General features: G+C 48.9%; 1 protein-coding gene across 1 annotated transcript in view; it reads left to right on the top strand.

The window, feature by feature from the left end:
- Window positions 1-24,821, top strand: part of smg6 (SMG6 nonsense mediated mRNA decay factor) — a 488,459-nt gene that overhangs the window by 59,396 nt on the left and 404,242 nt on the right. Inside the window, exon 8 of the mRNA XM_087977135.1 lies at window positions 16,927-16,988. Coding sequence (XP_087833261.1) covers window positions 16,927-16,988 — 62 coding nt within the window. The remainder of the gene's footprint in view (window positions 1-16,926; window positions 16,989-24,821) is intronic.

The raw sequence follows: 24,821 nt of genomic DNA, 5'->3' as shown, positions 1-24,821 counted from the left end.
TACCCCCTCTCTCTACCCCCTCTCTCTACCCCCTCTCTCTACCCCCTCTCTCTACCCCCTCTCTCTACCCCCTCTCTCTACCCCCTCTCTCTACCCCCTCTCTCTACCCCCTCTCTCTACCCCCTCTCTCTACCCCCTCTCTCTACCCCCTCTCTCCACCCCTTCTCTCTACCCCTTCTCTCTACCCCCTCTCTCTACCCCCTCTCTCTGCCCCCTCTCTCTCTCTAACCCCCTCTCTCCTCCCACTCTCTCTCCCCCTCCCTCTCCTCCCAGTCTCTCTCTTTCCCCTCTCTCTCCTCCCAGTCTCTCTCTTCCCCCTCTCTCTCTTTCTCCCCCCTTGCGCACACTCTCTCTTCCCCCCCTCCTCTCTCTTCCCCCCTCTCTTCTCTCCCCCCCACGTGCACACTCTCTCTTTCCCTCTTCCCCCCCCTCTCTTTCCCTCTTCCCCCCTCTCGCGCACTCTCTCTCTCTCCTCTCGCGCACTCTCTCTCTCTCCCCCCCCCCGTTCGCTCGCTCGCTCGCTCTCTCTCTCTCTCTCTCCCCCCCCCCGTTCGCTCGCTCTCTCTCTCTCTCTCTCTCTCTCTCACTCTCTCTCTCTCTCTCCCCCCCCCCCCCCCTTCCCTCTAGCTGAGTCACCCAGCTGGGCAACATCCTGGTGAATGTTTTCTGCACTCTCTCTGATACAATCACATCCTTCCTATCGTATGGTGACCAGAACTGCACACAGTTCTCCAGCTGTGGCCACAGTAATGTAATATACAGCTCCAGTATAACCTCCCTGTTATTTCATTGCCTTGACTAATAAAAGGAAGTATCCAAGTGCCTTTTGAACCAACTTACAGGTCCTTGAAGGCGACAAATTGGTGAGCGTGCACACCAAGGTCCTTCTGGTCTTCCGCGCTTCCTCGGGTTCTACCATTCAACATGTATTCCTTTGACTTGCTCATCATCCCAAAATGCATCACTGTGACGAAGTTAAATTTTTTTCATCAAATGTCAGGCTTTGCTCAGTGGCAGCACTGTTATCTCAGTCAAGGTTTGGGTTCAAGTCCCTGTGCTGATATCTGAGCCCTTAAACTAAACTGGTGTTTCACTGTGGGAGAGTGCATTGTCGGAGGTGCTACATGTCAAATGCAATACTTTCTCCTGATGAACATGGACTTAAAGTTGCAAATAGCACCATTGCATAAGATTCCTCTCTGAGCTAGCAATACTAATCTTTGTACCTATTTGTTACGTTCATTGCTATTTGTGAAATTGCTCTTTGCCAACATTTTCAGTGTTTAGAGATTAGATTCCCGACAGTGTGGAAACAGGCCCTTCGGCCCAAACAGTCTACATCGACCCTCCGAGGAGTAACCCACCCAGGACCATTTCCCTCCAACTAATGCACCTAACACTACGGGCAATTTAGCATGGCCAATTCACCTGACCCGCACATGTTTGGACTGTAGGAGGAAACCAGAGCACCCGGAGGAAACCCACGCAGACACGGGGAGAATGTGCAAACTCCACACAGACAGTCACCTGGGGCTGGAATCGAACCTGGGACCCTGGTGCTGAGAGGCAGCAGTGCTCACCATTCTGCCACAACATTTTCCCAATTCCCTTCACTCAATCTATGGTCTTTCTTTACTAATTTTGTCAAAATGTAAGGAGCTTTAGTTCTTTGATCTATGGCTAAAGGTCAATTGAATTTACTCCAAGCTGGTCTGCATTAAAACAGCCAGAGAAGGAGCTTTTCTTGCGAGTGAGGTCTGGAATTGAAAGCTGTTTCATATTCCTGACTGCATTGTCATATTATGATATTTAATTACTGCAGAAAAGAAGCATGAAGTCAGGAGTGATCCTTTGTCTAAAAGTAGTTTAAATACGTTGCTGTCATTGCTATATCACATACCAATGTCAAGGATATCTGTGGCTTACTCTGACAGTTTTGAATATCTGAGAACATGCAATAACAGCCCAGCTTGCTCTTTGAAGAAGCTGCAGAGGTCGCTGAAGGAGTGGAATGTTTGAAATTATTATCTTGCTCCTGCTATTATAATTGTTTGTGCTTGTGATGTTCCAGTGGATGATGTATCAACATGTTAAAAACCCATGTCTCTGAGTTCTGAGCATTACAATGAATGGTTTTTGGTATCATGAATAGAGCACATCATTTGGAATCCCTCATAGCTGATTCTGAAAATCTGAAATCTGAATGTTGGTAATTACATTCCTGTCATAATACTAACATTATATTTCCCACCTCAGGCTGACTTCAGTTCCCTCACCTAATTGCCATTTCACCTAGTTCTAACCACATAGGCAGGATATAGGGGTAGTTACTCATTTTGATCAGATACTCGGAAGGGGATTTTTGTGCTGGTGACTTCTCTGAAATTGGGTATAACCTTTCATTACTGTTTGCAGTCTCAGAGTTGTTTGGAACTGTTAGTTAAAAATAATAAACTTCTGTTCAGTGACTTGCTGCTCATGGGAGTTAAAATTTTGTCAAGTGAGAAGCTTTCTTTTATGCCCCTGAGCTCAGTGTGATGCTTTGACCAGTTCAAGTTCAGCAACATGCTGCTGACTGAGATATATCCCGTGAAGCTTGAAACCTCTACAGATTTGTCTTGTCATCAGTGACAAAGACACAAGTAGTAAAAGTTTGAGGTCTTTTGGAAGGACATCGGAACATAAGAATTTGTAGGCCCCAACAGGAAGCTGGGCTATTCAGTAAGATCATGGCTGATCTAAGTATCCAATGTTCCAACCTACCCTCAATAATCTTTCATTCCTTTGCTTTATCAAGAATATATTTACCTCTACCTTAAAAACATTCAGCCTGCTTTTTCAAAGACTCACGACCTGATTTTAAATAAAGCACCTCAACTCTCATCTTAAACGTGCAATTTTTATATTTAAACAGAGTTTGAATTAGGTTTTATTGTCACATGTACTCAAGTACAGGATACGTGAATACAGTGAAAAGGGTACAAAGTCATCATTTCCAGCACCATCTCTGATACTGAGGTGCTGAGGTACAAAATCATAGGTGTAAATTAAAAAAGTACAGAAGTAAAGTTAAAAGTTAGGAATTACAGTCCTTCTACAGCAGAGAAAGAGAAAAAAAAAAGCAGATGAGTCAGCACCGGGCCCGACCCAGAGGCTAGGGGTCAGCGCCGGGCCCGACCCAGAGGCTAGGGGTCAGCGCCGGGCCCGACCCAGAGGCTAGGGGTCAGCGCTGGGCCCGACCCAGAGGCTAGGGGTCAGCGCCGGGCCCGACCCAGAGGCTAGGGGTCAGCGCCGGGCCCGACCCAGAGGCTAGGGGTCAGCGCCGGGCCCGACCCAGAGGCTAGGGGTCAGCGCCGGGCCCGACCCAGAGGCTAGGGGTCAGCGCCGGGCCCGACCCAGAGGCTAGAGGTCAGCGCCGGGCCCGACCCAGAGGCTAGAGGTCAGCACCGGGCCCGACCCCGAGGCGGGTGTGTCAGTGCCAGGTCTCGCCCCGAGGCGGGGAGTCAGTGCCAGGTCTCGCCCCGAGGCGGGGGGAGTCAGTGCCAGGCCCCACGCTGAGGCGGGGAGTCAGTGCAGGGTCTCGCCACGAGGCGGGGGGAGTCAGTGTCGGGTCTCGCCACGAGGCGGGGGGAGTCAGTGCCGGGTCTCGCCACGAGGCGGGGGGAGTCAGTGCCGGGTCTCGCCCCGAGGCGGGGGGAGTCAGTGCCGGGTCTCGCCACGAGGTGGGGAGTCAGTGCCGGGCCCCACCCCGAGGCGGGGGGAGTCAGTGCCGGGTCTCGCCCCGAGGCGGGGGGAGTCAGTGCCGGGTCTCGCCCCGAGGCAGGGAGTCAGTGCCGGGCCCCACCCCGAGGCGGGGGGAGTCAGTGCCGGGTCTCGCCACGAGGCAGGGAGTCAGTGCCGGGTCTCGCCCCGAGGCGGGGAGTCAGTGCCGGGTCTCGCCCCGAGGCGGGGGGAGTCAGTGCCGGGTCTCGCCACGAGGTGGGGAGTCAGTGCCGGGTCTCGCCCCGAGGCGGGGGGAGTCAGTGCCGGGTCTCGCCCCGAGGCGGGGGGAGTCAGTGCCGGGTCTCGCCCCGAGGCGGGGGGAGTCAGTGCCGGGTCTCGCCCCGAGGCGGGGGGAGTCAGTGCCGGGTCTCGCCCCGAGGCGGGGGGAGTCAGTGCCAGGTCTCGCCCCGAGGCAGGGAGTCAGTGCCGGGTCTCGCCACGAGGTGGGGAGTCAGTGCCGGGTCTCGCCCCGAGGCGGGGAGTCAGTGCCAGGTCTCGCCACGAGGTGGGGAGTCAGTGCCTGGTCTCGCCACGAGGTGGGGAGTCAGTGCCGGGTCTCGCCCCGAGGCGGGTGTGTCAGTGCCAGGTCTCGCCCCGAGGCGGGGGGAGTCAGTGCCAGGCCCCACGCTGAGGCGGGGAGTCAGTGCCGGGTCTCGCCACGAGGTGGGGAGTCAGTGCCAGGTCTCGCCACGAGGCGGGGGGAGTCAGTGCCAGGCCCCACGCTGAGGCGGGGAGTCAGTGCCGGGTCTCGCCACGAGGTGGGGAGTCAGTGCCAGATCTCGCCACGAGGTGGGGAGTCAGTGCCGGGTCTCGCCCCGAGGCGGGTGTGTCAGTGCCAGGTCTCGCCCCGAGGCGGGGGGAGTCAGTGCCAGGCCCCACGCTGAGGCGGGGAGTCAGTGCCGGGTCTCGCCACGAGGTGGGGAGTCAGTGCCGGGTCTCGCCACGAGGTGGGGAGTCAGTGCCGGGTCTCGCCACGAGGCGGGGGGAGTCAGTGCCGGGTCTCGCCACGAGGTGGGGAGTCAGTGCCGGGCCCCACCCCGAGGCAGGGAGTCAGTGCCGGGTCTCGCCCCGAGGCAGGGAGTCAGTGCCGGGCCCCACCCCGAGGCAGGGAGTCAGTGCCAGGTCTCGCCACGAGGTGGGGAGTCAGTGCCAGGTCTCGCCACGAGGTGGGGAGTCAGTGCCGGGCCCCACCCCGAGGCGGGGAGTCAGTGCCGGGTCTCGCCCCGAGGCGGGGGGAGTCAGTGCCGGGTCTCGCCCCGAGGCGGGGGGAGTCAGTGCCGGGTCTCGCCCCGAGGCGGGGGGAGTCAGTGCCGGGTCTCGCCCCGAGGCAGGGAGTCAGTGCCGGGTCTCGCCCCGAGGCGGGGAGTCAGTGCCGGGTCTCGCCCCGAGGCGGGGGGAGTCAGTGCCGGGCCCCACCCCGAGGCAGGGAGTCAGTGCCGGGTCTCGCCCCGAGGCAGGGAGTCAGTGCCGGGCCCCACCCCGAGGCAGGGAGTCAGTGCCGGGTCTCGCCCCGAGGCGGGGGGAGTCAGTGCCGGGTCTCGCCCCGAGGCGGGGGGAGTCAGTGCCGGGTCTCGCCCCGAGGCGGGGAGTCAGTGCCAGGTCTCGCCACGAGGTGGGGGGAGTCAGTGCCGGGTCTCGCCCCGAGGCGGGGGGAGTCAGTGCCGGGCCCCACCCCGAGGCAGGGAGTCAGTGCCGGGTCTCGCCCCGAGGCAGGGAGTCAGTGCCGGGCCCCACCCCGAGGCAGGGAGTCAGTGCCGGGTCTCGCCCCGAGGCGGGGGGAGTCAGTGCCGGGTCTCGCCCCGAGGCGGGGGGAGTCAGTGCCGGGTCTCGCCCCGAGGCGGGGAGTCAGTGCCAGGTCTCGCCACGAGGTGGGGGGAGTCAGTGCCGGGTCTCGCCCCGAGGCGGGGGGAGTCAGTGCCGGGCCCCACCCCGAGGCGGGGAGTCAGTGCCGGGTCTCGCCCCGAGGCGGGTGTGTCAGTGCCAGGTCTCGCCCCGAGGCGGGGGGAGTCAGTGTCGGGTCTCGCCACGAGGCGGGGGGAGTCAGTGTCGGGTCTCGCCACGAGGCGGGGGGAGTCAGTGCCGGGTCTCGCCACAAGGCGGGGGGAGTCAGTGCCGGGTCTCGCCACGAGGTGGGGAGTCAGTGCCGGGTCTCGCCCCGAGGCGGGGAGTCAGTGCCGGGTCTCGCCACGAGGCAGGGAGTCAGTGCCGGGTCTCGCCCCGAGGCAGGGAGTCAGTGCCGGGCCCCGCCCCGAGGCAGGGAGTCAGTGCCGGGTCTCGCCCCGAGGCGGGGGGAGTCAGTGCCGGGTCTCGCCCCGAGGCGGGGGGAGTCAGTGCCGGGTCTCGCCCCGAGGCGGGGAGTCAGTGCCAGGTCTCGCCACGAGGTGGGGGGAGTCAGTGCCGGGTCTCGCCCCGAGGCGGGTGTGTCAGTGCCAGGTCTCGCCCCGAGGCGGGGAGTCAGTGCCGGGTCTCGCCACGAGGTGGGGAGTCAGTGCCGGGTCTCGCCACGAGGTGGGGAGTCAGTGCCGGGTCTCGCCACGAGGTGGGGAGTCAGTGCCGGGTCTCGCCACGAGGTGGGGAGTCAGTGTCGGGTCTCGCCACGAGGCGGGGGGAGTCAGTGCCGGGTCTCGCCACAAGGCGGGGGGAGTCAGTGCCGGGTCTCGCCACGAGGTGGGGAGTCAGTGCCGGGTCTCGCCACGAGGTGGGGAGTCAGTGCCGGGTCTCGCCACGAGGTGGGGAGTCAGTGCCGGGTCTCGCCCCGAGGCGGGGAGTCAGTGCCGGGTCTCGCCACGAGGCAGGGAGTCAGTGCCGGGTCTCGACACGAGGTGGGGAGTCAGTGCCGGGTCTCGCCACGAGGTGGGGAGTCAGTGCCGGGTCTCGCCACGAGGCGGGGAGTCAGTGCCGGGCCCCGCCCCGAGGCAGGGAGTCAGTGCCGGGTCTCGCCACGAGGCGGGGAGTCAGTGCCGGGTCTCGCCCCGAGGCGGGGGGAGTCAGTGCCGGGTCTCGCCACGAGGCGGGGAGTCAGTGCCGGGTCTCGCCCCGAGGTGGGGGGAGTCAGAGCCAGGTCTCGCCCCGAGGCGGGGGGAGTCAGTGCCGGGCCCCACCCCGAGGTGGGGGGAGTCAGTGCCGGGCCCCACCCCGAGGCGGGGGGAGTCAGTGCCGGGCCCCACCCCGAGGCGGGGGGAGTCAGTGCCGGGCCCCACCCCGAGGCGGGGGGAGTCAGTGCCGGGCCCCACCCCGAGGTGGGGGGAGTCAGTGCCGGGCCCCACCCCGAGGCGGGGGGAGTCAGTGCCGGGCCCCACCCCGAGGCGGGGGGAGTCAGTGCCGGGCCCCACCCCGAGGCGGGGGGAGTCAGTGCCGGGCCCCACCCCGAGGCGGGGGGAGTCAGTGCCGGGCCCCACCCCGAGGTGGGGGGAGTCAGTGCCGGGCCCCACCCCGAGGCGGGGGGAGTCAGTGCCGGGCCCCACCCCGAGGCGGGGGGAGTCAGTGCCGGGCCCCACCCCGAGGCGGGGAGTCAGTGCCGGGCCCCACCCCGAGGCGGGGGGAGTCAGTGCCGGGCCCCACCCTGAGGCTGGGGGAGTCAGTGCCGGGCCCCACCCCGAGGCGGGGGGAGTCAGTGCCGGGCCCCACCCCGAGGTGAGGGAGTCCCTCAAGTCCATGTTGGGCTTCACTTTGAACCTGCATTGGATTTCACCACGAGTCCATGCTGGCTCAATCTGCCATCATTGAAGCAATCTGTGGATGGGAGCAGTTAAACAGAAAGGGAAAAAAAAAGTCATGTTTCAATCACCACAATTCTTGCAGTTCTAAGCTCCAGCAGACACAAGGCTAAACGGTCCAACATTTCACCCATCCCAGATGTTAGTCTAGTTGACCTTCTTTGAACTGGTTCTGGGATATTTGCATCCTTCCTTAAATTAAATGACCAATATGATACCCAGTACATCAACTGTGGTTCTTGCCAGAATGCTGGATAACTGCAAAATAGCCAGCTCGTCTTGTATTCAGTTGCCCACACCATAATTGCTGTTTCTCCATGCTAACTTCGCAATTCATGCCCCAGGACAGCCAGATCTCTCTGCATCTCAGCTGTGCAATCTCTCTCCATTTAGATAACATACATTTTAAAAACATTTTTCCACATTATACTTTAACTTTTACCACCTCCACCATTTAATAGGAGCATGGTTAATCCGATATTCCTCATATCCACTTTTCTGTCCCTTTCCCCATAACCTTCGATTCCCCGACTGATCGAGAATCTGTTGCATTTTAAATATTAAAACGACTCTGCCCCACTTCTGTCTATGGCAAAGAATTCCAAAGATTCATAGCCCTCTGAGAGAGGAAATTCTGCCTCATCTCAGTCTTAAATTGGCATCCCTTTAGTTCTGAGACTATGCCCTCTGGTTTGAGACTCTCCCATGAGGGAAAATATCCTCTCAGCATTTACCCTGTCAAACCACTTAAGCATCTGATATGTTTAAGTGAGATCACCTCTCATCCTTCTGAACTTCAGGGAGTAAAGTCCCAACCTCTTTAATTTTTGCTCATAAAACAATCCCTCCTTACCAGGGATCATCCTATTGAACCTTTTCTGAGCTGCCACCAATGAAGTTATATATTTTCTTAAATAAGGGAAATAAATCAGAGTACTCCAGATTTGGTCTCATTAGCACCTTGCACAGTTACAGTAAGACTTCTCTACTTTCATATTCCAATCACCTTGAAATAAGGGTCAGCATTCAACGAGCCTTCCTGATTACCCCCTGCATCTGTGAGCTAGCTTTGTATTGCATGCAGAGTCAAAAGTTGTGAGGCTGGAAGAGCACAGCAGGTCAGACAGCATCTGAGGAGCGGGAAAGTCAATGTTTCATGCCGAAACCCTTCTTCAGGACTCGGGAGGGGATATGATGCTGGGGGGAAGGGAAGGTGGATGTAGGAAGGGGATGATTGTGATTGGACAGTGGGAAAGATGGAGTGATTAGGTGAGTAGGAAGATGGATGTGGGATAAGGCTGGAGGAGGAGGAGGGACTTTGAAGCTGCTGAAGTTGATATTGAGGCTATTGGGTTGTAAGCTTCCCAGGTGAAATATAAGGTGTCATCGCCTTCACCAGCTTCAAATTCCCAGGTGAAATATAAGGTGTCATCACCTTTACCAGCTTCAAATTCCCTCCTCCCCAGCCTTATCCCATATCTAAGCCCACCCCTCCTCCTCATCTATGTGATCTGTTCTAACCTATCCATCTTCCTATTTACCTTTCCACTCCATCTTTCCCACTGACTAATCACAATAATCCCCACCTGCATCCACCTATTACTGTCCCACCTCCTCTTCCCGTTGCCCCACATCCCCTCCCTCTCCGTAGTCCTGACAAGGGGTTTCAGCCTGAAACATTGACTTTCCTGCTGCTCAGATGCTGTCTGACCTGTTCTGGTCTTCCAGCTTCACACCTATTGACTCTGACTTCCAGCATCTGCAGTTTTTACTGTCTCCTGTGTGGCAGGCACAATTGCCCCCAAGTCCCTTTATGTTGCAGTTTCCTGTAGATTTTGTCCTTTTAAATAATACTCAATTACTTTGTTTGTCCTTCCAAAATTAACAACTTCACATTTTCCCACATTCCCTTTCATTTATTTTTGTATTTTCTGCAAATTTGGATGCAGTGCGTTTGTCAGATCTTTCCTCACTCTGTTAACCTATTTCTATCCTTTAGGAGGCTCTGTATGTCCTTTTCACAACTTAGCTTTCTATCTCCAGTTGTATCCTCTGCAAATGTAGCATCTGTACCTTTGGTCCCTTCATTTTTTAATAAATTGTGGTTTGTCTTTCTGTCTGTCTCCCTTTTTAAATAAAGGAGTTATATTTGCTATTTTTAATTCTAGCTGAACCTTCTCCGAATCTAGTAAATTTTGGGAAAACCAATACATCAACTACCACACTCGCTACTTATTTTAAGACCTTCGGATGAAGTTCATCAGGGCCCAAAGATTGTCAGCCCTCAGCTCCAAGAATTTGCACAGTACCAACTCCATGGTGATTGTAATTTTCCTGATGTAATTAAAAACTGATGCAAAGTATCTGTTAGGTTCATCGGCACTTCATTTTTGCATTTTCAATTCCTTAGACACATTTTCTATAGGATCTACACATTTTTTATAAATGCCTACAGAAATGTGATGATGCGGAGATTCTGGTGTTGGACTGGTTATAGGCCAACAAGTTTAATTGGAAGCACACTAGCTTTCAGAGCGCTGCTTCTTCATCAGGAGCAACCACCTGATGAAGGAGCGTCGCTCCGAAAGTTAGTGCTTCCAACTAAACTTGTTGGACTATAAACTGGTGTTGTGATTTTTAACTTCCTACAGAAATGTGAACTGTGTTTTTATGTTTCTAGCTAGCCTCCTCTACTCTAATTTTCTTCTCCTTGCAAATTTTTTATTAGTTCTTTGCTTTTGTTTTAGTTTTCTGTCAAATCAAAGAATCATATAATGTTACAGCCCAGAAGGTGGCTATTTAACCCATTATATCTGTTGTGGCTCCTGAAAAAGCTACCAGATAGGGCTGCAGTACGGGACTATCCCCAGAGCCCTTAAGTTCATCACATTCAACTATATATATATCTATCTCTCTTTTGAAACATCTTGACTTGTCATCTTCTATTTGCATAATTCTATTTTTTTTTTATGTTTGATGCAATCTTTAGATTTTTAGTTAACTCCGGATGTTGTGCACTCCCTCTTTTTGTTGGAATATACCTCATCGATGTATCCTGAAATATCCCCTTAACTATCTGCATTGACCTATCACTTCACCTAATTTGCCAGTTCATTTTAGCTTTAACTGCTTTCATACCTTTGCAATTGCCATTATTTAATTTAAAGATATTAGCCTTGGGCCCACTCTTTCTCAAACTGAATTTGAAAATCAAACCAATTATGATTGTTACTGACTCGGGTGCCTTTGCAATGAGGTCATTCATTAGTTCTAGCCTATCACACAGTAACAGGACTCATACTCTGCTCTCTGGTTGGCTCCAAAACATTCTAAGAATCTATCTCGAAGCCACTTCATGAACTCTTCATTTAGGGGATCATTGCCCTCTGATTTCTCCAGATTATATATAGGTTATCGCTGTACCTTTTGACAAGCACCTATTATTTTTTTCCTTTATATTCTTTACTGCTGTGTGATCAGTGTTTGGGAGCCAGTACATCATTCCCGCAAGTGACTAGAACATAGAACAGTACATGCCCTTCGGCCCTCAATGTTGTGCCGACCTTTTATCCTACTCTAAGATCTGACTAACCTACTTACCCTACAATGTACTATCATCCATGTGCCAATCCAAGAGTCGCTTAAATGTCCCTAATGTATCCGACTCTACTACCACTGCTTGGCAGTGCATTCCACTCTCGGTGTAATGAACTTACCTCCGATATCTCCCCAAACCTTCCTTCAATCACCTTAAAATTATACACCCACAGGAAAAAGTCTCTGGCTATCCACTCTATGCTTCTCATCATCTTCTTTCCCTCTATCAAGTCACCTCTCATCCTTCTTTGCTCCAATGAGAAAAGAAGAAAATGAGGACTGTAGATGTTGGCGATTAGAGTCGAGAGTGTGGGGCTGGAAAAGCACAGCAGGTCAGGCAGCATTCGAGGAGCAGGAGAATCGATGTTTCAGGCATAAGCCCTTCATCAGGAATGAGGCTTGTGGAACAAGGGGGCTAAGAGATAAAGGGGTGGGGGCAGGGGGAAGGTAGGTGAGAGTGTGATAGGTAGATGAAGGTGGAGGCGAAAGTGATAGGTCGGAGAGGAGGATGGAGCAGATAGGTGGGAAGCAAGATGGACAGGTAGGACCATTAAAGAGGGTGGTGCCAAGTTGTGAGGTTGGGACTGGGTTAACTTGGGGGAGGGGAAATGAGGAAACTGGTGAAATCCACGTTGATTCCATGGTTGGAAGATCCAAAGGCAGAAGATGAGGCGTTCTTCCTCCAGGGGTTGGGTATATTGGGTTTGGCGATGGAGGAGGCCCAGGACCTGCATGTCCTTGGCAAAGTGGGAGGGGAGTTAGTGTTCAGCCACAGGATGGTGGGGTTGGTTGGTGCGGGTGTCCTAGAGATGTTCTCTGGAACGAGCAAGTTGGCGTCCTGTCTCCCCACCATAGAGGAGGCCACATAGAGTGCAAGGCTATGTGGATGATGTGTGTGGAAGTACAGGCGAATTTCTGTTGGATGTGGAAGGATTCTTTGGGGTCTTGGACGGAAGTGAGGGGTGAGATGTGGACAGGTTTTGCACTTCTTGCGGCATACTTCATACATCGCGTCATTCTACTCCATTTCCACCATCTACAAACAGACCCCATCACCAGAGCTATGTCTTCTTCCCCATCCCTATCCTGCGTTTCAGAGAGACCATTCCCTCTGCGACTCCCTTGTTGGGTCCAAACCCCCACCCCACCAACTTACATTCCCCTGCCATCACAAGAAGTCTACTTCTGTCCCTCTCCATGACAATATTAAAGGTCAGGGAGTTGTGATCACTATCGCTGAAATGCTCTCCCACTGAGAGATCTAACCCTTGACCTGGTTTGTTGCCAAGCACCAAATCCAATACGGTCTCCCCTCTAGTCGGCCTATTGAGTGAGAATCCTTCCTGGACACACCTGACAAAATCTGCTCCATCCAAACTACTTGCACTAAGAAGGTTGAAGTTACCCATGACAACAACTTTGTTACTTCTGCACCTTTCCAAAATCTGTCTCCCAATCTGCTCCTCCATGTCCCTGTTGCCATTGGGGTGGTCTGTAGAAAACTCCCAACAAAGTGACTGCTCCTTTCCTGTTTCTGGCTTCCACCCATACTGACTCAGTAGACAAACCCTCCTCGATGACCTCCCTTTCTGCAGCTGTTGTATTGTGCCTGATTAGCAATGCCACTCCCCCACCTCTCTCACCTCCCTCACTATTCCTTTTGAAACATCTAAACCCTGGAACATCCATCAACCATTCCTGCCTCAATGATATCCAAGTCTCTGTAATGGCCACAACATCGTAGCTCCAAGTACTGATCCATGCTATAAGTTCATCATCCTTATTCCTGCCACTTCTTGTGTTAAAATCCACACACTTCAACCCATCACACTGGCTGCAACTTTGCCCTATCAACTGTCCGTCCTTTCTTGCCGCCTTGTCTTTATCATTTGTCGTCTGGACCAAAACCACTTCAACACGCTGCTTTCTTGAACTTAGGTCATCCCTCTCTCTTGTGCCAATACCAGCGCAAATAAATAGAACCATTCCATCACCTTATCCTGGCTACCTGTACCCTTCAATATTCAGGTCCCAGTCAATAACATCCTACTATCATGTCTCTATAATGTTAGCGGACTGTATTTATCTATTTCTATTTGTGGTATCACTTTATCTGTTTTGTTTGAATGCTGCACACATTCAGATGCAGAGCCTTTAGTTTTGACCTTTTGTTATGTTCATAAACTTCGAGTCTTATCTGCTGATTTACTCTTTGGTTTGTATTCTCTAACTCGTCCTGTCATGGTCCAGTTATCATTTCCAATAATCTTTTAAAATAAAATTCTCTTGCACTCATCGGGACAATTCATAAGAATACCAAAGTAAGGGATAAACAACATTTATGTTGAATGAGAGGAGAGAGTTCATTGGTTGGCAAATGGACTGTGATTGGTAGAGGTGGTGATTGAGAGTTAACTACTCTCTGGTTCAGTGGTTAGCACTGCTGCCTCACAGCGCCAGGGACCCAGGTTCAATTTCAGCCTCGGGTGACTGTGTGGAGATGCACATTCTCCCAATGTCTGTGTGAGTTTCCTCCGGGTGCTCTGGTTTCCTCCCACAATCCAAAGATGTGCGGGTCAGGTGATTTGACCATGCTGAATTACCCATAGTGTTCAGAAATGTGTAGGTTAGGTGCATTAGTCATGGGAAATGTAGAGTGGAAGGGGAATGGGTCGTGGTGGGATACTCTTTGGACAGGTGGTGTGGACATGTTGGGCCAAATGGTCTTTTTCCACACTGTAGGGATTCTATGATACCAGCTTTTTAAAATTCTAAATCAGGCAAATTGACAGATCAAGACATTGTCCTGAAAAATTAACCAGTGAATGACTTTTATTGCCTTGAAACAGGTACAGTATGCATATTTATTCTTTGTAACTGCAAAGATCAAGGGCCAGTGTAGTAAAGTACTCAGGACCTAACCTACACATGCTTGCAAAATGCACAACAAAGTGACCCACATTGCAAGTGAATCTGCACTTGGATATTTGCTAGATAATTCTGAGTGTGGGAACAGTTATGTTGATGGCCTGTTTAAGATTGTCAATAGTGCATCAACAATGAGTGGAAACTGCAAATATGAATACATTTCAGTTGGGGTAACCCTAACCCTAACCCAACCACTAATACGATTGAATACCTACGGCTGTCTACTCTGACAAGTGAAATATGACTGTTTATGACAATGGAATGCTTGATGCCCCATATCCTTAAATAATTGGCAGTGGCATCATGCTCATGTAAATGAAAGCAGCCCTTTTCCAGTAATTGCTGCCTGTTCAGCAGCCACCTGGTTAATTTGTGTTGGGTTCTGGAAAAGTCCAAACTAATTGTAGCAGAGGAAGTACAGGGTACTGTATGTTGTAATGATTTGATTGGCGTCACACATAGACTGAGTTTGTGCACTTTGTGACCCAGGTCACTCAAACCACTTCTGAAGTGGTAAGATCACCACGAGTCATTTCAAGAAGTGCTGCTGGTTTCCAGTGTGCTTGTATCGCTGTTGTCAACCAGTTTGTGCCAGGTTGCAGTTGGTTTGGTTAAACACAAAACCACATTCTTGTAGTAAATGTGGTGCAGCGACGTGACAGAATCCATGTCGTGATGGTGAGACTGCACGTTGGAGCCAAGTGTACAGCGGCTCATGTCAACAAATCTACCACCTGCCTCCGCGTACTCCTCATTAAACTAAGAACAAAGTGGAAAGTGGTGTGTTTTTGCCCTTCCCCTTATTGCTTTCATTCATTGTCAGCTATATTTAAATGTAAATGTATTAGAGAATGCTCATTAAGGGGTTTTTAAAATTTTGGTTTGGTATGTTTTCCCAGCTCTCTCGATCTAAGTGAAACTTTGGTCTTGATTGAGGGAACTGAAGCTGACGCCCACTGTCTGACTATAGTTCTTGAATTAATGTGCATTGATGTCCTATGATACTTCATTTCAACTTTGAGGGTAGTATTCTTGAGCGTTATGTGTTTTTGTTAGAAAATAGTTAACATTAGATACCCAGCCATACAGGACATTCCAGGTTGTCAAGAAAGGAGTAGGTGCTCATAGAATGAACCAAAGAAATGATTAGCCTGTTCTGTATGAAAATGGCTGTAAAGCTGTTTCTATTTCCTGCACTCTTTCTCCTCATTCACCCGAAGAACTGCTCCCTTGCTTAAGTGCGGGTTCCATTGGAGTCAAATGCCATCTGGTATCTCATGCAGATAGCCATTTCTTCACCCAGATACTGAGTGTTGGCAAGCTGACATCCTCTTGTTTCCCTCCCTTCCCCAGCTGCTCCCACTTCTCCATGTCCAAGCAGATGTGACATCCAACAAGAGGTTGCTGAAATGCCCTCTCCTACTGCCAATATTCGGCAAACACATTACAGACTTAACCCAGCACCACCTGGTCCATATAGTCCAATGACTCACTACATAAACTTGCTGTTTATGCTTCTTTTGTCAGGCAGACTTCTTAAATGAACATTGGGATTTAAAACATTATGAAAGTAGGGTGTGGTGGGACAGCAAGGGCTGACCCTTTGGCCTGTTCACCAATTGTTTAATTGTGGTTTTAGCAATTAACTTGTGTAAATTGGTACCAGTCCGAGTTTAATGTCCCTGTAATAAATACTGTTCAGTCTTTTCTACTCTGCAAAGTAAGCAATGATTTGACCTTTGGTGAGTTGGCCTAGTCAAGAGCACTCTGCACTGTGTCTGTGGAGATGGTTTTGGGGAAACAGAGTTCAAAGTGAATGCTGTATTTGGAATGTTTGCCCTTTCTGCCAGCTGTTAACTTGCAACTTTAACCAAAAGATTGAAATGTAGAATCCACAATCAGGGTCTTGTCTTGTAAAATGAAGTGAGAAAATATAACAGTATATGTTTTCTAATCTCCTTACGGTGTTCAGAGTAGTGCCTTTGGGGGAATTGAAGAGGTTTTGTAGCTTTTTATATCTTGTTGTTTTCTACCAGAACCTGAGAGTCCTGGTCGAGGTTGGAAGGCAGGAGTGATGGTTACTCAGTCTAGTTGAAAAATTGACAGTCCCAAACTTCTCCTGTCACCATCCACACACGCTTCCCTGGTTTCTTCGACCCTCTGTGTGGACTCCACTCTAATTCAGGATGTCGGACATGTGTCCCACTTTCCCAGGTTCAATCACTATCACTCTGAATGGGCTGGTTGCTGTGTGGTAAGAGGCTGGTCGTTTCCATTTCCCTATACAGGCCTTGACATTATTCTCCCAAAGGTGCTGAGTTAGTGACATTGAGATTTAAACTTGTGGTGACCATTACACCATGACTCTTTAAAGCAGATCATGTTGAGGGTGGGGTGGTGGCAGTGGGGAGGTTTTGCTCAGGCTGAGATGCTGAACAGACTACATATGGTTTTATGTTCTGATTATTAATTTGCAGCCCTGACCTGCTCAAGGCACCTGATTTGTGTGGTTAGTGCGTGTTTCAGTGTGATTTCCAATAAATGTTTGTTTGTGACCTTGTTCCCCTGTTCCCAATTGGGTTGAAAGGTCAGGCTGATGGCAGTCCCTAGTTCTCTGGGGGATGCGTACTGGGACACAATGTAGCTCCCATTACCAGTAGAGGGCGGCACATTGTTGAGTGGTGCTCAGCATAGAGAGCCTTGGCAGAAGCTGCAGGCCTGTGTGACTGTGGGCACGTTCCTGCTCCAAGCATCTGCTTCTTGCCACTGAGTTGTGGTCATGCTGTCCTCCGTCTCTGATGTTGACTGCTGATAAGAACATGCTGCAAGTAAATTAATTGTCTCTTTTCTCTCCCACTCGCCCTTTTTCTTTTCCTTCCCTTCCACCTTTCTCTTACCCTCCCCCCCCCCACAAAAAAAACAGCTGAATAAAAGATTTATCCTGAATTTCCTCCATGCCCAAGGGAAGCTGTTCACAAAGATAGGGTAAGTGCAAAAGACCTTCTTTTCTCTTGTATATTAAAGATGACACTTCAATAGTTCCTCTGAGATTTTCATTTCCTGAATAGTGTTGAAATTAAATATTGTAATGCCAGCAGTTTTAAGTTGTTAAATAAGCTTGGCATTAACTCTTTCTGCGCTACACTGACTGTTGAATAGTGACGTGGCTTCTTGAAACACAGTGCAAACACCTAGAGGTTGGAGCATGCGGGTGTCACAGGTTTTGTCACAGCTAGTGCTTATGACCACTGCATGGGGTTTTTGCAGCATTTTGATGACTGATGTAAGCAGCAAATCAGCATAGGGGCACGCAAGTAAGGGACTCGTCTAAAAGAATGGGGCAGGAAAGAGGGGTTCCTTTTTATGGGCATCTTTGTTGGAACAGAAGGATTCTGTACTGTTGGGACAGTCTCCACCAGAACTGGGCTGGGACCAATGTTCTAGTCAAAAGGGTAAATAGTGTGGTTGACAGGACTTTAAACTAGAAAGTGGCCGGGGCGGGGGGGGGGAGGAGGGAGGGAGAAGGATGGTGACTAATATACTGGCAGGGAAATTTACTAGAACTGCTTGGGAAGATTTAAACTACTAAGGTGGGGGGGGGTGGGACCCAGGGAGATAGAGAGGAAAGTGATCAATCTGAGACTGGTACAGTTGAGAACAGAAGTGAGTCAAACAGTCAGGGCAGGCAGGGACAAGGTGGGACTAATAAATTAAACTGCATTTATTTCAATGCAAGGGGCCTAACAGGGAAGGCAGATGAACTCAGAGCATGGTTCGGAACATGGGACTGGGATATCATAGCAATTACAGAAACATGGCTCAGAGATGGGCAGGACTGGCAGCTTAATGTTCCAGGATACAAATGCTACAGGAAGGATAGAAGGGGAGGCAAGAGAGGAGGGGGAGTGGCATTTTTGATAAGGGATAGCATTACAGCTGTATTCCCAGAAATTTATTTGGAAGTTATTTGGGTGGAATTGAGAAATAAGAAAGGGTTGATCACATTATTGGGATTGTATTATAGACCCCCTAATAGTCAGAGGGAAATTGAGAAACAAACTTGTAAGGAGATCTCAGCTATCTGTAAGAATAAGAGGGTAGTTATGGTAGGGGATTTTAATTTTCCAAACATCGACTGGGATTGCCATAGTGTTAAGGGTTTAGATGGAGAGGAATTTTTTAAGTGCATACAAGGCAATTTTCTGATTCAGTATGTGGATGTACCTACTAGAGAAGGTGCAAAACTTGACCTACTCTTGGGAAATAAGACAGGGCAGGTGACTGAGGTGTCAATGGGAGAGCACTTTGGGGCCAGCGACCATAATTCTATTTGTTTTAAAATAGTGATGGAAAAGGATAGACCAGATCTAAAAGTTGAAGTTCTAAATTGGAGAAGGGCCACTTTTGATGGTATTAGGCAAGAACTTTCGAAAGCTGATTGGAGGCAGATGTTTGCAGATAAAGGGATGGCTGGAAAATGGGAAGCCTTCAGAAATGAGATAGCAAGAATCCAGAGAAAGTATATTCCTGTCAGGGTGAAAGGGAAGGCTGGTAGGTATAGGGAATGCTGGATAACTAAAGAAATTGAGGGTTTGGTTAAGAAAAAGAAGGAAGCATATGTCAGGTATAGACAGGGTAGATCGAGAGAATCCTTAGAAGAGTATAAAGAAAGTAGGAGTATACTTAAGAGGGAAATCAGGAGGGCAAAACGAGGACATGAGATAGCTTTGGCAAATAGAATTAAGGAGAATCCAAAGGGTTTTTACAAATATATTAAGGACAAAAGGGTAACTAGGGAGAGAATAGGGCCCCTCAAAGATCAGCAAGGCGGCCTTTGTGTGGAGCCACAGAAAATTGGGGGAGATACTAAATGAATATTTTGCATCAATATTCACTGTGAAAAAGGATATGGAAGATATAGACTGTAGTTAAATGGGTGGTGACATCTTGCAAAATGTCCAGATTACAGAGGAGGAAGTGCTGGATGTCTTGAAACGGTTAAAGGTGGATAAATCCCAGGACCTGATCAGGTGTACCCGAGAACTCTGTGGGAAGCTAGAGAAGTGATTGCTGGGCCTCTTGTTGAGATATTTGTATCATCGATAGTCTCAGGTGAGGTGCCGGAAGACTGGAGGTTGGCAAACGTGGTGCGCCACTGTTTAAGAAGGGCGGTAAAGACAAGCCAGGGAACTATCGACCGGTGAGCCTGACCTTGGTGGTGGGCAAGATGATGGAGGGAATCCTGAGGGACAGGATGTACATGTATTTGGAAAGGCAAGGACTGATTAGGGATAGTCAACATGGCTTTGTGCGTGGGAAATCATGTCTCACAAACTTGATTGAGTTTTTTGAAGAAGTAACAAAGAAAATTGATGAGGGCAGAGCAGTAGGTGTGATTTATATGGACTTCAGTAAGGTGTTTGCTGAGGTTCCCCATGGGAGACTGATTAGCAAGGTTAGATCTCATGGAATACAGGAAGAACTAGCCATTTGGATACAGAACTGGCTCAAAGGTAGAAGACAGAGGGTGGTGGTGGAGGGTTGTTTTTCAGACTGGAGACCTGTGACCAGTGGAGTGCCAGAAGGATCGGTGCTGGGTCCTCTACTTTTTGTCATTTACATAAATGATTTGGATGCGAGCATAAGAGGTACAGTTAGTAAGTTTGCAAGGTTTGTGAAGGTTTGTAGCTCAGGTTGAGGTTTAGGGTGTAGGTTTGCTCGCTGAGCTGTAGGTTTGATATCCAGACGTTTCATTACCTGGCTAGGTAACATCATCAGTGGCGACCTCCAAGTGAAGCGAAGCTGTTGTCTCATGCTTTCTATTTATGTCTTTCTCCTGGATGGGGTTCCTGGGGTTTGTGGTGATGTCATTTCCTGTTTGTTTTCTGAGGGGTTTGATAGATGGTATCTAGATCTGTGTGTTTGTTTATGGCGTTGTGGTTGGAGTGCCAGGCCTCTAGGAATTCTCTGGCATGTCTTTGCTTAGCCTGTCCCATGATAGATGTGTTGACCCAGTCGAAATGGTGGTTTTTTTCATCCGTGTGTAGGGCTACGAGGGAGAGGGGGTCGTGTCTTTTTGTGGCTAGCTGGTGTTCATGTATCCTGGTGGCTAACTTTCTTCCTGTTTGTCCTACGTAGTGTTTGTGGCAGTCCTTGCATTGAATTTTTTAGATGATGTTGGTTTTGTCCATGGATTGTACTGGGTCTTTTAAGTTTGTTAGTTTTTGTTTGTGTGTGTTGGCGGGTTTGCGTGCTACTAGCATTCCGAGGGGTCTTAGTAGTCTGGCTGTCATTTCTGAAACTTCTTTGATGTATGGTAAGGTGGTTAGAGTTTCTGGCTGTGTTTGGTCTGCTTGTCGTGGTTTGTTCTTGAGGAATCTGCCCAGCCATTGATTGGTGGAACAGATTTGATGAGCCAAATTACCTAACTTTTACTCCAATGTGTTGTGGTCCGCCCTTTTCTTTTGTACCAAAGTGTTACTGTATTCATGCCCCCAGAGCAGCCTCCTGAATCCATCATGTTTTAGCACTTTGACCAGCAGAAGTGATAGAAACTCCAGGTAGCAAATGTGAGCATCCTGGCATCTTCAAAAATCCATCTGTCCTGTGATGTGTGCCCTGAAAGTGGGTGCTTTGCGGACTGGGAGACAAACTGGATATATTCTCGGTTAATTCTGTTAGTGTTCTCTTCATGGTATCATTTCAAATGATGAGCAGTAAACTTTGACTTAAACCAAAATAATGTTGCATTATATGTGATTTGCAGTCTGTGATCGTGGTTTACACCCTAATGTGTGTCTCACGTGACTTAATCTGTAAAAGTAGATCCTGAATATGAAATGGGAATCAATTATTGAGAGCAAGCAAGAACAGACTCCCCAATTGCTGACAGATTGAATTAAAGCTTCCTCCTTGCATGTGACATATACAGTAATTGATAGCACACAGGATGGCAATCAGGCATTTACAGTATGGTTTCCCAGAAGACCACTTTCAAAACCATCCTAAAAGTGCAAGAGTTAAGTCAGGTGGAGTAACTTCCTCAAAGTCACCGATTGAATTTGGCTTATACTTTTAGCGATAGTTCTTAAATTTTAAATATTTTGAAACCCCATGTTTTAATAGCATTTGTGTTTAACTGTTTATCATGGGTCAAATAATCAAAGTGGTGTTGTGATCTGCAAGGTATTTCTTCTCTTATGTGATCTTGTGCACATTTTCTACTGACCTGTGGTGTAGACTGAGACCAGCTTTAGGGGGTGCTATGTCAGTGGAATGGTTAAACTGTGAGGGCAGCAGGGCCACAGTGATGTAATGAGAAAGCTGCTGTGACACTAGTGAGGTTATTGTGACATTGTAAAGAATTGTTGTCACTGCAGAATGAGAGTAAGGAATGTGGAGTAATGATTCATTGTGCAATGCATAAACAATGCAAATTAATGCTCTGAGAGTGACCTACCTTATCTCAGTAGAATGTTTGGGTCAAAACATTTGAGATTTTAGGGGTGTTACATGCTTGCATGAATCCATCTGCTACTGTCTCCAGTCTGAGTATTTTTCTGTCCTCTGTGTGTAGTTTGTTCTTCGCTCACTGTGTGCACTTGCACACCAGCATGTCACTTTGTTTCCAGTCTCTTACTCCATGAATGTGTTACACTAGTCTCTTGTGTGCTTGTGATACTCCTTGTCCTGCATAGGTCTGCAGTGTTTGTCTGTCTGACTCTTAACTGTGTGTGCAGGAAGTTGTAAAGGAACATGGATTCAGGATCAAATAAAAGCAGGATTGCTGGGAGCATCTGGGCAGACAGACCAGAGTTATAGTTTCAAGGCCAGTACCCATTTTCAGAACTGGATTCACTAAGTTGAGAGAAAATTGAAATCTGTGTTGGAAATTTAAAAAAATATCGCTGGTGGGCTTTGGGCATTGTTGGCTGGAGCAGCATTTATTGCCTGTTCATAGGTGCCCTTCAGAAGGTAGTGATGAGCTGCCTTCTTGAACCACTGCCATCCATGTGCTGTAGGTTGACCCACAATGCCCTTAGGGAAGGAATTCCATAGTTTGGACCCAGCAACACTGAAAAAATGGTGATATATTTCCAAGTCAGGATAACGAGTGACTTGGGGAACTTGCAGGTAGTCAGTCATGTTTCCATGTATCTGCAGCCTGTGTCCTCCTTGAAAGACGTGGTCATGCATTTGGAATCTTTGAATTTCTGCAGTGCATCTTTTATATAGTACATACTGCTGCTACTGAGCATTGATTACGAAGTGACTGAATGTTTGTGGATATGGCACCAATAAGCAAGCGGCTTTTCCTGGACAGTGTCAAGTTTCTAGGGTGTTGTTGGAGTTGCACCCATCTGGGCAAGTGGGGAGTAGTCTATTGTACTCCTGATGTGTGCCTTGTGGACTTGCTTTGGGGAGATGAGTTATTTGTTGTAATATTCCTCGCCTCTGACCTACTCATGTAGCTGCTGTCTTTATTTGGTGAGTTCAGTTCAAATTCTGGTCAATGGTACCCAATAGGGTGTTGTTAGTGTGGGATTTCAGTGATGGTAACGCCATTGAATGTCAAGGGTGGTGATCAGATTGTGCCATATTGGAGATGGTTATTGCCTGGCATTTGTGCAATGAGAATCTTACTTGCCACTTGATAGCTCAAGTATGGATATTGTCCAGATCTTGTTGCATTTGAACATGGACTGCTTCATTATGTGCAAAGTTGTAAATATTGCTGAACATTGTGCAATCATCAGTGAATATTCCCACTTCTGACCTTATGATGGAGGGAAAGCCGTTGATGAAACAGCTGAAGATTATTGGGCCTAGGACACTACCCTGAAGAACTCCTGTAGAGGAGCTGAGATGCCTGACTTCCAACAACCATAATCATCATCCTGTGTGCCAGGTATGACTCCAACCATCGGAGAGTTTGCCATCTGACACCCATGATCCCAGATATTTTCAGGCTCCTTGAGGTCACACTCAACTGAATGTGGTTCTGCCTGTCACTCTCGCCTCACCTCTGGAATTCAGCTCTTTATTCCATGTTTGAACAATGAGGCAAGAAATGCTCATCCACCTTCATGAGAGACTTGGGAAGGTGGAGAAACAAATGGATTTGGGCATATCACTCAACGCAAGTGCTCCAGTATTAACACAATCAATAAGGCTCATGGAAGAAAAGCAGAAAATTCTGAAAACACTTGCAAAGTAAGGTAGCATTTGTTTTTAAATTCTTTTATGCAATGTGGGTGTCATTGGCAAGGTGAGCACCTATTACCTTCTCCTCTATACTCTTGAATTAAATGATTTGTGATGCCATTCAGAAAACTCTTAACAGTTAACCACATTACTGAGAGTCTGGATTGTCCTGAGTGAGCCAGACTGGGTAAGGCAGATTTCCTAGTCCTAAAGAACATCAGTGATTTGTATAGAATTAACGATAGTTGATTAGAGTTTCAGGGTCACCAGATTGTGTCTAGTTTTCAATTCCAGATTTCATTAATTGGCTTAAATGTCACCATCTGCCTAGGACATTAACCTAGACATCTGGATTAAAAGTCCTGTAACATTACTGTAATGCCACTGTCTCCTCTGTGTAGACTGAAAGAGATAATGTTTTGGATCGATGGCCTTCCATCTTGATTCAGAGTACAAAGGGCTGGAGTGCTCTTTCAGTCGTGCGGCACTTGGTTAAACTCCACTTGGAGTATTCTGTTCTATTCTGGCCACCACATCTCAGGAAAGAAAATGGTGACCTTGGAGGGGATGGAGCTCAACCTCACCAAAATTATACATTGGCTTCATTTATGAACCAAATTATGAATTCAATTAAAGATTCTATAAACTTGCTTTGAATTCCGTTGAGTTTTGAGGGTTAAGGGGTAGTGTAATTGAGTGGTTAAAATGATTAAGGGATTTGTCCAGGTAGTTACAAGAAACTGTTTCCTCTGTTGAGGAAATTTAGAACAATGGGGAGGACTTAATCTTAAAATAAAGTCTAGCTGTTTAGGAGTGAAATCAGCAAGCAATTTCTCGAAGAAAGGGCAATGTGATTCTCCCTGTGGAGGGTGAAGTTCAACTGAAGTTCAAGAAATTGAGTTTGATAATTTTAGGAGCTAAGGGTATCATGGGGTATGGGCAAAGGTGTCTGAAAGGAATTGATGTAAAGAGTATCTATAAACTAAGTGAATGGCAGGATAGACCCAAGGGACTTGAATGGCTTTACTGTTCCTCTGTAGTCTGATTAAACAGCCACATCATCGCCAGCCTTTCTTTTCTCTCCAAAATCTATAAAAGTATTGTTATCACCCACCTTTTCTATATTTGATTTGCTCCAAATAAATATTCACCTTATTGCAGTGGAGACACAATCCTTACACAGCTGCAATTGACATATTTTGTGACTAGTCTGGGCTGGACAAGGCTAGCGTGGAAGACTAATTTCTCAATTGCATCAAGGTTTGTGTCCTAGAGCAGTACGTTAAGACCATAAAACCACAAGAAATAGGAACAGATATAGGCCCATTTGACCGCTCAAGCCTGCTCCGCGATTCAGTAGGATCACGGCTGATCCAATCTTTCCCCGTGTCCACTTTCCTGCACTTTCCCCATAATCCTTGATTCTCCTATTGATCAAGAATCTATCTCAGCCTTAAATATGCACATTGATTCAGCTTCCATAGCGTTCTATGGCAAGGAGTTCCAAAGACTCTTAACCCTCTCAGAAAAGAAATTCTGCCTTATCCTTAAATTGACACCACTTTATTCTGAGACTGCGTCCTCTTGTCCTAGACTCTCCAATGAGAGGAAACA

The sequence above is a fragment of the Chiloscyllium plagiosum genome, unplaced genomic scaffold, assembly GCF_037043375.1.
Source record: "Chiloscyllium plagiosum isolate Xiang-an unplaced genomic scaffold, Cpla_swu_hap1 HiC_scaffold_31, whole genome shotgun sequence".
NCBI classification, from domain to species: domain Eukaryota; kingdom Metazoa; phylum Chordata; class Chondrichthyes; order Orectolobiformes; family Hemiscylliidae; genus Chiloscyllium; species Chiloscyllium plagiosum.
This window is presented reverse-complemented; position numbering and strand designations above follow the sequence as displayed.